We start from the raw sequence: 12,854 nt of genomic DNA, 5'->3' as shown, positions 1-12,854 counted from the left end.
TGACACCAGCTTTAATGCTTCACTTCCCCTGCCCCCTCCTAAGTGAATGTTAAAGGCTGATGTTTTCTCCCCACATATAGCTTACACTTGTCAGTGTAATTTGGTAGCAGATTCTGTAGGGTTCTGCTGCTTATATATAGTTTTTCTCTCCCCAATTAGATTTTAACTTCCTCGGAAACATATCTAACACATGGTATAACTTATGTATTGATTAATAAACTTGTGCTGGCCCGGCCAGGGTAGCTCAGTGGTTGAACTGTGAGCCAGGAGGTCACAGTTATGTTGGATTTCCAGTCAGAGCACATGCCCAGGTTGCGGTCTCATTCCCATAGGCAGTGGTCGGCAAACTCATTAGTCAGCAGAGCCAAATATCAACAGTACAACAATTGAAATTTCTTTTGAGAGCCAAATTTTTTAAACTTCTAACGCCACTTCTTCAAAATAGACTCGCCCAGGCCGTGGTATTTTGTGGAAGAGCCACACTCAAGGGGCCAAAGAGCCGCATGTGGCTCGCGAGCCGCAGTTTGCCGACCACGGCATAGGGGGTGTGTAGGAGATCGATGATTTCTCTCTCATCATTGATGTTTCTGTCTCTCCCTCTCCCTTTCTGAAATAAATAAAAACATATTAAAATAATAAATAAACGGGTGCTGTACTTGGTTGACAGCGTGCCTCCTCACTGTCCTCTCTACCACCAGACTCTCTTCTACTTAATTTTCCAAAGCACCACTTTCCCAATGCTATCCCCCTGACCAGAGAACTTCTCCGCTTCCTGGCTAATCAGTCACTAGGTTTATACCACACAACGTGGAGTAGCATACATTGCTTTGTAATGTTATAGTTATGGCCTCACTATTTTAAAGATTTTTAAGCTCCTTGAAGCAGCAGTCGTGTCTGCTACAACTTTACTACGCTAGACTTGGTATGTTTTATGAAAATCACGCGCGCCGCTACCTTTAACAGAAGGCGTGACTCAGTGGCTTCCCTTCCCAGACGGAGGATCATAGAGATGTTGGTGCGGCGAGGCCTCCTGGCGCAGCCATCGAGATGCGCAGAGGACGGCTAGAGCGTTGCTCGAGAAGCCGGTTTCAGCTTTTTCAGTCCTCCTTCCCAACATGGCGCAGTCGGTTAACATCACCGAGCTGAATCTTCCGCAGCTGGAAATGCTCAAGAACCAGCTGGACCAGGTGGGGACGGGCCCCAGAGACACTCCTTCCCGCCTCACGTCCCCCTCCCCACTCCTCCCCTGTTTGGGAGGCTTCCCTTCCCCTGCGAAACCCTCGCCCCTTCTCCGGCGGTGCTCCTCTCTCCCTCCAGCCCCACACTGACTCTCTTTCTTGCACTCTGTAGGAAGTGGAGTTCTTGTCCACGTCCATTGCCCAGCTCAAGGTGGTGCAAACCAAGTATGTGGAAGCCAAGGACTGTCTGAACGTGCTGAACAAGAGCAATGAGGGTATGGGGTGAGCGCGCGAAGGCAGCCAGGGGGATGCGGTGAGCGGCTTCTGGTCCCGCCTCCTAAACCAGTCTTCCTTACCTCAGACGAGAAAACGATCCATTACTTATTCTGTACCTCTTGTGAGCCTTTTGCATGTTGCCCACCTAGAATTGAAATGTACAGGACATTGCTCCTGTTGCCCCCGTTGCCGTTCTTTTCATGCGATCTGCGCTGTGCCCTTTAACATCTTAACGTTGGAGCTGACAACCTTCCCCAGATGTTTGTCTTAATTGCTTTCACAGGGAAAGAATTACTTGTCCCACTGACGAGTTCTGTATCCTTTCCAGAGGAACTATCCAGCCCTCTTCTTCTCTCCTGTACCCCTCCCCCTCCAAAGTGCCCCATGATTCTGAGAGCTCTTACTATACACACTGCCTAGCTCTCCTATCTATATCCTGGGGCCAGCATCTAGCTATTGCCTTGTAAGCACCGAAGAGTATATGTAATTGAGGTGTGACCATTACCCTTTTTCGTTTGAAGATAGGATCTAATATAAAGATAAAACGTGGTTTACACTTTTACTAATAACTCAGAACACATAAGCAATAGAAGAATAGGATATAGAAACAAGGGGGTTGACTCAGTTTATTAATTCTCAATTTCAGTTTAATTGTGACTTATTCCTAAACTGTGGTTACTACGAAACCTGGATTGTGTCTACCTGTTGAGTGTTTTACTTGAATGATCAAGTTATGATAACAGGACACCTGTAAACTGTAGTCTGAGAACTGACAGGCTGAGAGAGGAACACCGAAATAATAGTGTACTAGGGATTACCTAAATAATGAACATTAAATCCATCAGGAATTAGCTAGTTCATGGTTGGGGGTGTTGAGGGGAAGTGGGACTGGCTTCTCACTTTCACTACTCTACAGCAGTAAGAAAATGTTGTATCTAGTATTTCTGGAGGGGCTAACTGCTTGAAGGGTGGGAGATGGCATCAGGGCAAGAGAGTGTCTCAGTGTGTGTCTGTCATTTTCTCCATAAGGAACCAACTTCTCTGTTTCCACATTTGGAGTGTACAGGTATAATTCTGAAGCCTCCAGATTATCCAGTCCCTGCGCCTTGTAGCTTTTTAGAAAAGAGGGTCTTAGGCTGACAAGGAATCATGGCTCATGCTGGGCTAGTTTTCCCTTAATTGTTGCTTCTCAGATGTATGTCCCTGGGAAACTACATGATGTAGAACACGTGCTCATCGATGTGGGAACTGGCTACTATGTAGAGAAGGTGAGTGAAAAGAACCAAGTACATGGCCCTCTGAGCAAGGAAAGGAAGTTTAAGGGAAGATTTAGAGCATGGGGTATCATTTTTTTTTTTTTTTTTTTTTTTAGAGTAGGACCGGGGGGAGTGAGAGAGAGGAGCATTGATGTGAGAGAGACACATCGATTGGGTTGCTCCTGCACACACCCCAACTAGGGCAGGGGATCAAACCTGTAACACAGGTACATGCCCTTGACCGGGAATTGAACCTCTGATCCTTCATTGTGCAGGCCAGTGCTCTAACCACTGAACCACTGGCCAATCCTATTAGCCCCTCATTCACCTCTGACCTTTTAGACAGCTGAAGATGCCAAGGACTTCTTCAAGAGGAAAATAGACTTTCTCACCAAGCAAATGGAGAAAATCCAGCCAGCCCTTCAAGAGAAGCATGTCATGAAACAGGGTAAGCTTGGCCTGAGGGACCTCTTCATCCTTTGTACCTCCATGATAAAGAACATGGATTGCAGTGTGAACCATGGGGATGTCCCCTTTGCTGGATTAAAACCATATCTTTATCTTTTGTGTCTTGTGTTATTCTCTAGATTCAGTGTATTACATACCCACTATTAGTAGATTCCTGGGTTAGGTGTTTGAGAAATTTAGAGGAAAGAAATCATGTCTGTGTTCTTAATGGGGATTGAATGGGGGAAAAGATACATGTAATGACACACAAGAAAGAAATAGCCCTAACTAAGTACTAGCAATTACAGCCCTGGCTATAGATTAGAATCACCAAGGGAATTTGAAAAGAAAGCCTGGGTCAATGCTCAACCACTGAGCTACACCAGCCGGCTCAGTGGTTAAGCATTGACATATGAACCAGGAGGTCAGGGCACATGCCTGGGTTGCAGACTCCATCCCCAGTGTGGGGCATGCAGGAGGCGGCCAATCAGTGATTCTCATTGAACTTACTTTCTCTCTCTCTCTCTCTCTCTCTCTCTCTCTCTCTCTCTTTCTCTCTCCCCCACCCCCTTCTCCCTTCCTCTCTGAAATCAATAAAAATATGTTAAAAAAAGAAAGCCTGGGGCCCCCTCCAAACAAACTAAATCAAGCTGGGTAATGGTGAGGGCTAGGGGTGGGCAAGGATTCCAGGGTTCAGTATTTTTTTTTAATGCCCCAGGTGATGGTAGTCAAATCGTAAGGCATGGGTCTCATAAAATGCCCCAGGTAATTATGTAACACAGGATTGAGAACCACTATTCTAAAGGCAAAAACAGCCTGGCTGCTGTAGCTTAGTGATTGAGCGTCGACCTACGAACCAGGAGGTCTCGATCCCTGGTAGTGGGTGTGCTGGAGGCAGCCGATAGATGATTCTCTCTCATCATGGATGTTTCTATCTCTCCTTCCCTCCCTCTCTCTGAAATCAATAAAAACCTATTTAAAAAATAAAAACACATTTAAAAAAATATTTTCACGTTATAATTTTTGGTTATATCTGACTCAATATTGTATTTTGTTCATTTTTATATCCCAGTGGTTGTCATATTTACTGATACATTGTAGATTCCAAATTTTCCGGATGTGGATCACTGTGTTAAAAGTTTTATTAACTATAGTTGGTGTCTACCACTCCTTAAAATTCCCTGTCACTTTTCCTTAACTCTGGGTTCTTCCCTCCAGCTCCTGACCAGAGTCTGACTTTTTTCCCCCCACAGCTGTCATGGAGATGATGAGCCAGAAGATTCAGCAGCTCACAGCCCTGGGGGCAACTCAGGCAGCCAAGGCCTGAGATCCTGTTTCAGAAACCAGGCAGAGGGACCCTACTTCAAGGGCCTGGGACTTTGTGGTGGGGAAGAGAAGGGTTTTGTGTTTAATGCCAATAAATGTTCCAGCCGAGCAGAATGTTGGTCTATTCTTGCATCAGTAAGGAACTGGTGAAGAGATGGGAGGGCAGGGGTCGAGAGTGTGCCCCTCCCCAGAGCCTGATGCAGGGCTTATCTTGGAGGCTCCGTCTGAACCCTGGAGGAGCGGGAAGGCCTTTGCGCTGGGCGGGGCCTGGAGCCGTGGGAAGGCTGACAGGCAGAAGTGGGGCTGCGTGGGCACTTCCTTTTCCGGCTCGGTGCTCCCGCCTTCGCACCGGAGAAGCTGTATGGGCTGCCGTTTCCTGCGGGGACTCCTACCTTTGTTGTTGCCGCCGCCACCCCTCCGTGTCCGGCACCGCATGCACAGCCTGGAGTGCGTCCAGCCCTCCAAACGACCCCGCTGCAGCCTCATGGCACCGCCCCGAATAGGAACGCACAACGGTACCTTCCACTGCGATGAAGCCCTGGCATGCGCATTGCTGCGCCTCCTACCGGAGTACCAGGTACGGTGCGCCTGGGGCCGCCCGCGAGCCTTAACTGGGTCTCTGTGGTACCCGGGGCGGCCCGAGCCCCCCTTCTGCCTTTCACGACTCCCCTAGAAACCTAGCCTTAACCCCCTACCCGCACGACTCCTGGCAGCTCCTCACCCCTGGTGCCCCCTACAGGATGCAGAGATTGTGCGGACCCGGGACCCCGAAAAACTGGCTTCTTGCGACGTCGTGGTAGATGTGGGTGGCGTGTACGACCCTGAGAGACACCGATATGACCATCACCAGAGGTGGGTTCCCAGATACCTTTTCTTCACTTCAGCTTGATTCAGTGCTCCAATTCAGCCATCCGCTGCAGTGGTCTGTGTCAGCAAAGGATGGCCTCATCCTTGAAAGCAAACTCTTTGAGTCCCGTGCGACTACAGCCTTCCATCCTTCTAGCTCTCCCTGCCCAGGCCTCCCTTGGCTCCTAGTCAGTCCTCAGGCCCCTCCCAGCTCACCTCCTTCTCTGGCTGTCAGAGTTTTTTCACACCAGTACTGTTTTCTCCCCAATTAATACCCCAGCTGGGATTAACCCATTCATGTGCCCTTGCTGCCCCACTTCATACTGTTGGGCCCACATGATTGTGGTGGTTGGTAACAGTTCACATATGTGTGGTCTTCTATCTCATTCCAGTCCTTTTCCCCTCTCCTCAAGCCCCTATCTCATCAAACTCCTGTTTCCCACTCTTAAACATCCTCAGCACCCTCCTTCCAGTGCAGCAAACACTGTTCCCTTCTGTTTTCCCCTTTCTAATCTATTACTTTCTCCTCTTGGACTTCCCACCAGTTTCTTTTTGCCAATAACTTACAACTCTAGTTAGGCATCTCTCATCTGAATATAGAAATAGATACAAAATCCTCTCTTGTACACCACACTGTTTAAAGTGATTATCTGTGAGGGATTAAGTGTACATACTCATAAATGATGTTAGCAGGGAACTCTCCAGTATTTACAGCCTAAACTCTCACTATCACTCTTCAAAAGAAGAGCTGACCCTGGCTCCATATCCCTTCCAATTCATGTCATTCATTCAGCTGGTTCTCTCCTAGTCTCTCGCCACTAGAAATGCTCAGGAAAAGGCCACCAATGACTTCAACACCAGCTCAGGTTACTGGCTGAGAATCTCACCTTAACGCACCTCTTGGTGGGACTTGACATTATCGACTCTTACTTCCTTTTTTCTAATGATTTGACATACTGGTACTTTCTTTAAAAAATTATGTAGGCCCTAGCTGGTTTGGCTCAGTGGATAGAGCGACAGCCTGCTGACAGAAGGCCCCCTGTTAGATTCTGGTCAAGGGCACATACCTCGGTTGCAGGGTCCTCCCCGGCCCGAGCCCTGGTCTGGGCTCCTGCAGGAGGCAACCAATCAATGTGTTTCTCTCACATCGATATTTCTCTCTGTCTTTCCCTCTCTCTTCCACTCTCTCTAAAAATCAATGGAAAGACCTAACCGGTTTGGCTCAGTGAATTGAGCGTCGGCCTGTGGACTAAAAGGTCCTCGGTTTGATTCCGGTCAAGGGGGGTTGCAGACTCAATCCCCAGTAGGGGGGCATGCAGGAAGCAGCCGATCAGTGAGTCTCTCTCATAATTGATATTTCTCTTTCTCTCTCTCCCCCCCCACCCCACCCCCGTTCCTCTCTGAAATCAACAAAAATATTAAAAATAAAATAAAAATAAAAAATAGCCCGGCCAGCATGGTTGAGTGTCGACCTATGAACCAGGAGGTCACAGTTTGATTCCCAGTCAGGGCACATGCCCAGATTGTGGGCTCCATCCCCCCTGGAGGGTGTGCAGGAGGCGGCCGATCAGTGATTCTCTCTCATCATTGATGTCTCTATCTCTCTCCCTCTCCTTCCTCTCTGAAATCAATAAAAATATTTTTTAAAAGAAAATAAATAAAAATCAACGGGCAACTATCCTTGGATGAGGATTTTAAAAAAATTTTTTTAATTATGCACTATTTGACACATAAAATAATGTATTTAACATTTCTGGCCCTAGCCAGTTTGGCTCAGTGGATAGAGCATCAGCCTGAGGACTGAAGGGTCCTGGGTTCAATTCCTGGTCAGGGCACATGCCAAGGTTTCGGGCTGATCCCCATTAGAAGGCATGCAGAAGGCAACCAATCAATGATTCTCTCTCATCATTGATGTTTCAGTCTCTCTCCTCTCCCTTCCTCTCTGAAATCAATTAAAAGATATTTAAAACAAAACAAAACACATTTCTGGAATATAAAACATAAAAGTGAACACCCATGAACTAATCTCCCAAACCAAGAATTTGAAGATTACCTTTGAATCTGTACCTGTGTGCTTCTTCCCTATCCCATCCCCCCACCTCCTTCAAAAGTAAACAATATCCCGAATTTTGTGTTCATCATACCCTTATGTATAGTTTAGCACATATGTCTGTTTCCATCATTAATTTATTTAGTTTTGCTTATTTTGGTTTTTGTTTGTTTTTGTTGATTGTCACCCAAGGATATTTTTTCCATTGATCTTCAAAGAGAGTGGAAAGGAGGGGTGGGGAGAGAGAGAGAGAAACATTGATTGGTTGCCTCGGGGTACTAGGGATCAAACCTACAACCCAGGTTTTTGCCTTTGACTCCCTTGACCAGGAATAGAACCTGTGACCCTTCCGTGCATAGGCCGACACTCCAATCACTTAACACACCAGCCAGGGCAGTTTTCCTTCTTTTTGACCTTCACCTGGGGGGTGGGGAGGTTATTGTTATTAGTCTTTTTAAATTTTTTTTTAAAGATATTTTATTGATTTTTTACAGAGAGGAAGGGAGAGGGATAGAGAGTCAGAAACATCGATGAGAGAGAGACATCGATCAGCTGCCTCCTGCACACACTCCACTGGGGATGTGCCCGCAACCAAGGTACATGCCCTTGACCAGAATCGAACCTGGGACCCTTCAGTCCGCAGGCCGACGCTCTATCCACTGAGCCAAACCGGTTAGGGCAGTCTTTTTCAATTTTTTAAATATGTGTGGGGTTTTTTAATTCATTTTTAGAGAGGGAGGAAGATGAATAGAAACATCGATGTGTGAAACATCGATTAGCTGCTTTCTATATGCCCCCTACTGGGTGGGGATCAAGCCCCCAACCTGGGCATGTGCCCTGACCAGGAATCTAACCAGAGACCTCTTGGGTCATGGGTTGATGCTCAACCACTGAGCCACACTGGCTGGGCTGTTACTAGTCTTTTTTTTTTTTTTTAAATATGTTTTATTGATTTTTTACGGAGAGGAAGGGAGAGGGATAAAGAGTTAGAAACTTCAATGAGAGAGAAACATCCATCAGCTGCCTCCTGCACAACCCCCACTGGGGATGTGCCTGCAACAAAGGTACATGCCCCTGACCGGAATCGAACATGAGACCCCTCAGTCCGCAGGCTGAGCTCTATCCACTGAGCCAAACCGGTTAGGGCTGTTACTAGTCTTTATACCATATATATATATATATATATTGTTGTTAATTCTCACAAGAGGATATTTTTTCCATTGCTTTTCAGAGAGAATGGGAGGGAGAGAAAGAAACATTGATGTGAGAGATACACTGACTGGTTGCCTCCCACATGTGTTCCAACCCAGGGCAGGGAGCAAACCTGCAACCCAGGTACGTGCCCATGACCGGGAATCAAACCTGCGACCCTTCAGTGCATGGGCCAGGGCTCTAACCACTGAGAACACTGGCCATGGCTATACCTTACATGTATTTTATTAAAATGTTTTGTATTTGCCCTAACTGGTTTGGCTCAGTGGATGGAGCGTCGGCCTGCGGACTGAAGGGTCCCAGGTTCGATTCCAGTCAAGGGCATGTATCTTGGTCTTGGTTGTGGGCACATCCCCAGTAGGGAGTGTGCAGGAGGCAGCTGATCGATGTTTCTCTCTCATCGATGTTTCTAACTCTCTATCCCTCTCCCTTCCTCTCTGTAAAAAAATCAATAAAATATATTTTTTTAAAAAATAAAATGTTGTGTATTTACTCAGTATTTAATAAAAATCATTAAAACAAAAAAAAAATGAGCTCCCTAGGTGATTCTAATTAGTATTTATAAATTATAGCTATGGTTTCTATTTCCCTAATAACTTTTCCCTATTCTCTGTTCCACTGCTACTCAAATTCCTGCTTTCCTCACTTACCCGGACCACTGCAGGTAATCTTGCATCTATTCTCCATGCTGGCTGGTACAGTGCTCTTTGTAACATGCACTTGACTACTTAAAATCTCTCAGTGGCTCCCATTACATACAAATAGAAGTCCAAACTCCAAAGAATGGCATGCAAGGCCTACCATGATCTGGCCCCTGCTTGCTCTTCCACCTTTTTTTACCACTCACCTCTCACACCCACACTCCTTTCTTGCAATTCCATGAAGAGACCTCTTAGCCATGTACATGTCGTTTCCTCACCCTTTATCTGGTGAACACTCCATAAATTCATTGCTAAGGTATGACCTGAAAGCTCTCTAAATCCCCCCACCACACACACACACTTCCTTGCTTATAACATAGCTACAGCATTTGCTTGGTTGTTTGTGTGTCTGTCTTGTCTGCCTTTAGCAGGTAAACTTGAAGACGGGGACATGGTCGGTTTTTTTATCCCCAGTGTCTAAACACAAAGCCTGGCATGTTGTAAGCACTGAGTTTACCACTGTCGAATGCATGCACAGAGCCTTTAAGCTGCGGTCTGTGTGACCCCTAAGGAAAAGCCAAAGCCTCTCCAGCTGGGCTGTCTCTTCCAACTCCTGCAGTGTTCCCCAGCCTCCCTACCCCACGTTGTGCCTACACATGCACATACACCGGGTTAACTGGGGCAACTCTGCCTCAGCCCCACCTCCCTGTGCTCCTCAGGTCTTTCACAGAGACCATGAGCTCCCTGTCCCCTGGGAAGCCATGGCAGACCAAGCTGAGCAGTGCGGGACTCATCTATCTGCACTTCGGGCACAAGCTGCTGGCCCAGTTGCTGGGCACTTGCGAAGAGGACAGCATGGTGGGCACCCTCTATGACAAGGTGGGGACCTGAGGACAGATGCCCCACACATGCATCTCCACCAGGCCAGTTGGGAGTGGCACTCACATAGCACTTAGGACTGGGCCTCACATCGGAGCTCCAGCCCATAGCTAGCCCACTACTGTCTCCCTCAGTCAAGCTCATCTCTCAAGGGCATGCGGTGGTGGTGAGAGTAACGTGTGGAAAAGAGCTTTGAAAACCATAAAGCAGTGTTTCCAGTCTTTTTCTTGATCTGACATACATAAAAAATGACTGTTCAACAACTTGGCAATAGAGGCAGCTGCTGATGTTTGGAAGCATATGGCTCAGGTTCTGGCTGCTCTGAAAGGGGAGAGGAGCATATCAGGCACCACTGTAATTCACCAGAGGCACACGAGTTGGGAAGGCTCTGATTATGAAAATTTTAGGTTCCACCAGCATCTCCTGAAAGCAGTTCAGCAGATTCCTGCTGTTGGGGAAGGAACAAGGCTAGCGGCCCTGGTGTGTTTGTCAGATCATTGATTCCGAGGACACCCCTACTCCTGTGAAGTTCACAAGTCAAACTTCAGATTCAGCCAGCTCTGTTTTTTGCAGACAGACTGTTCCCTTCTCTGACTCAGCTTACCTGCCCCTATGGCTCAGCATTAATATCAGCCAAAAAAGTAAAAAAAATATGGTTAAATTGGAGAGTGGAATGCTAAGGTTGTAGACTGCCTGGGTTAGTTTTTCCTTCTGCTGAGGGGTTTCTAAGCAATTGAACTAAATTACACCCAAGTTTTAACTGATTATCAGGTTGGGGTCCAGACTAAGGGGCTGGGCATAGAGTTTCTTCATAGAGTTTCTTCTTTGGCTCTCCTTGAGAATGCTTTTTTTTACATACCACACGTGTTGATATGTAAGCCTATTTTGTAGGGCAATTTTGTCCCGAACACTGATATCCCATATCGTTTCTGCCCCCAAACTCTTGAGGCATTGTCCTACCATTTCCTAAGGCTTAAGAGATGCAGCAACTGCTAATGCCACGCAGCCCGCCGTGGATTTCTCTGGGACCACACCCCAGCGCTTGATGTCTAGTCCAGCTCCTATTCTCTCCCAACTGACTCCTGTGCTTGGCCAGACCCTCCTGGACCTCATGAAACAGGTCACTGAGTAGCCTACTCAGCCCCTCTAGAGATTTTCCCTCCCTCAACTGCAGGGATCCATCCCACAGAGCCCCTCCTGGAACTCCAGATCTTTGTTCAGAAGGCAGCAGCCTCCTCACACATGCTGCCTCAGCTAGGGCCTGTGTGATAGAATGAGCACTGGATTAGAAATCAGGTGATCCAAGTTCTAGCACTATTAGCTCTGACCGTAAGCAAGCTACTGGACACTCCAATTCCCCTTTCCTCACCCAGTTGTTGGGAGATCCTCACAGGCTCATTGCATTGAGATTAAATAAGAGAGAGTGTATGCACATAACTTTGAAACCTGTAAAACTTTACCATGCAAGTGGTAGGTACCCTAAAAGCATTTCTGCTGCTGCCTTAGATGTATGAGAATTTCGTGGAGGAGGTGGATGCAGTGGACAATGGGATCTCCCAGTGGGAGGGAGAGCCTCGATATGTGCTGACCACTACTCTGAGTGCCCGGGTTGCCCGGCTTAATCCCACCTGGAACCAGCCCAACCAAGACACCGAGGTAAGGAGGGCCCAGGGGAAGAAAATAAGGCATGTAAGACCTCAGGGGAGGAAATGAGAGTGGCTATGATTCCCAGGCGGGGTTCAAGCGTGCAATGGATCTGGTTCGGGAGGAGTTTCTGGAGAGACTAGACTTCTACCAGCACAGCTGGATGCCAGCCCGGGCCCTGGTGGAAGAGGCCCTGACCCAGCGATTACAGGTACAGGCATGGGAGGAGGCATTGTGGCTCAGGCATTAGTGACTACTGGCGGGCTGCTGGTAAGCAGAGGCTCCTCCTTCTACCCTGAACCTTCCAGCCACGCCCCACTTCCCTTTCAGGTGGACCCGAGCGGGGAGATAATAGAACTGGCAAAAGGTGGATGCCCCTGGAAAGAGCACCTTTACCACCTGGAATCTGGGCTGTCACCCCCAGTCACCATCGCCTTTGTTATCTACACTGACCAGGCTGGACAGTGGCGGGTACAGTGTGTGCCTAAGGAGCTCCATTCATTCCAGAGCAGGTGAGGCCCTGTTGCAGCCCTGTAGAGGCGGCCACTAGTCTTGGCCTCTGTTCTGTTCCACCTCTCTCAGTTCCTCAAGGCCTCCATTTGCTCTCACCAATTTGCTCTTTCTGCTCACTTGTAGGCTGCCCCTGCCAGAGTCATGGCGGGGCCTTCGGGATGAAGCTCTGGACCAGGTCAGTGGAATTCCTGGCTGCATCTTTGTCCATGCCAGCGGCTTCATTGGTGGACACCACACCCGAGAGGGTGCCTTGAGCATGGCCCGTGCCACCTTGGCCCAGCGCCTAGCACTTGTATCTCCTTCACATCCCCTCATCCAATAAAATTTCTTGTATCTCGTACTGACCAAGTCTTTGCCACATTACCAACCTGCACCATCCTGGGAACTTGCTGGAACTTGGGGGAAGTGAAACATCTATTACGTGCCAGAGCCTATGCTAGACCTTTAGGACTTTTGGTATTTTCTCAGCTTTTCTTTCATAATCATTTGAAAACCATCCAGTTCCTAAGGTTAAATAACTTGACAAACTCATGAGAAGTGGCTAAAAAGTGACAGAACCAAAATCTTAACCCAAAGTCCATGCCTT

The 12,854-nt window shown here is 47.7% G+C and overlaps 2 protein-coding genes across 2 annotated transcripts; both read left to right on the top strand.

The window, feature by feature from the left end:
• The first annotated feature begins 763 nt into the window (after nt 1–763).
• Nucleotides 764–4,597, top strand: PFDN5 (prefoldin subunit 5). The gene is made up of 6 exons (XM_080662056.1): nt 764–1,187; nt 1,351–1,453; nt 1,738–1,769; nt 2,648–2,722; nt 3,053–3,158; nt 4,411–4,597. Exons 1-6 carry the CDS (start codon nt 1,116–1,118, stop codon nt 4,482–4,484), a joined length of 462 nt encoding a protein of 153 aa, XP_080518182.1. The 5' UTR covers nt 764–1,115; the 3' UTR covers nt 4,485–4,597.
• Nucleotides 4,598–4,806: 209 nt separating this feature from the next.
• On the top strand, nt 4,807–12,612 carry MYG1 (MYG1 exonuclease). The gene is made up of 7 exons (XM_080662055.1): nt 4,807–5,060; nt 5,223–5,335; nt 9,952–10,111; nt 11,618–11,767; nt 11,844–11,966; nt 12,086–12,267; nt 12,392–12,612. The coding sequence occupies exons 1-7, from the start codon at nt 4,845–4,847 to the stop codon at nt 12,588–12,590; spliced, it is 1,143 nt and encodes a 380-aa protein (XP_080518181.1). The 5' UTR covers nt 4,807–4,844; the 3' UTR covers nt 12,591–12,612.
• Nucleotides 12,613–12,854: the final 242 nt, after the last annotated feature.

The sequence above is a fragment of the Plecotus auritus genome, assembly GCF_963455305.1.
Source record: "Plecotus auritus genome assembly, chromosome: 3".
In the NCBI taxonomy this organism is placed as follows: Eukaryota; Metazoa; Chordata; class Mammalia; order Chiroptera; family Vespertilionidae; genus Plecotus; species Plecotus auritus.
Note: the sequence above shows the minus strand (reverse complement) of the source record. Positions and strands in the feature narration are given on the sequence as shown.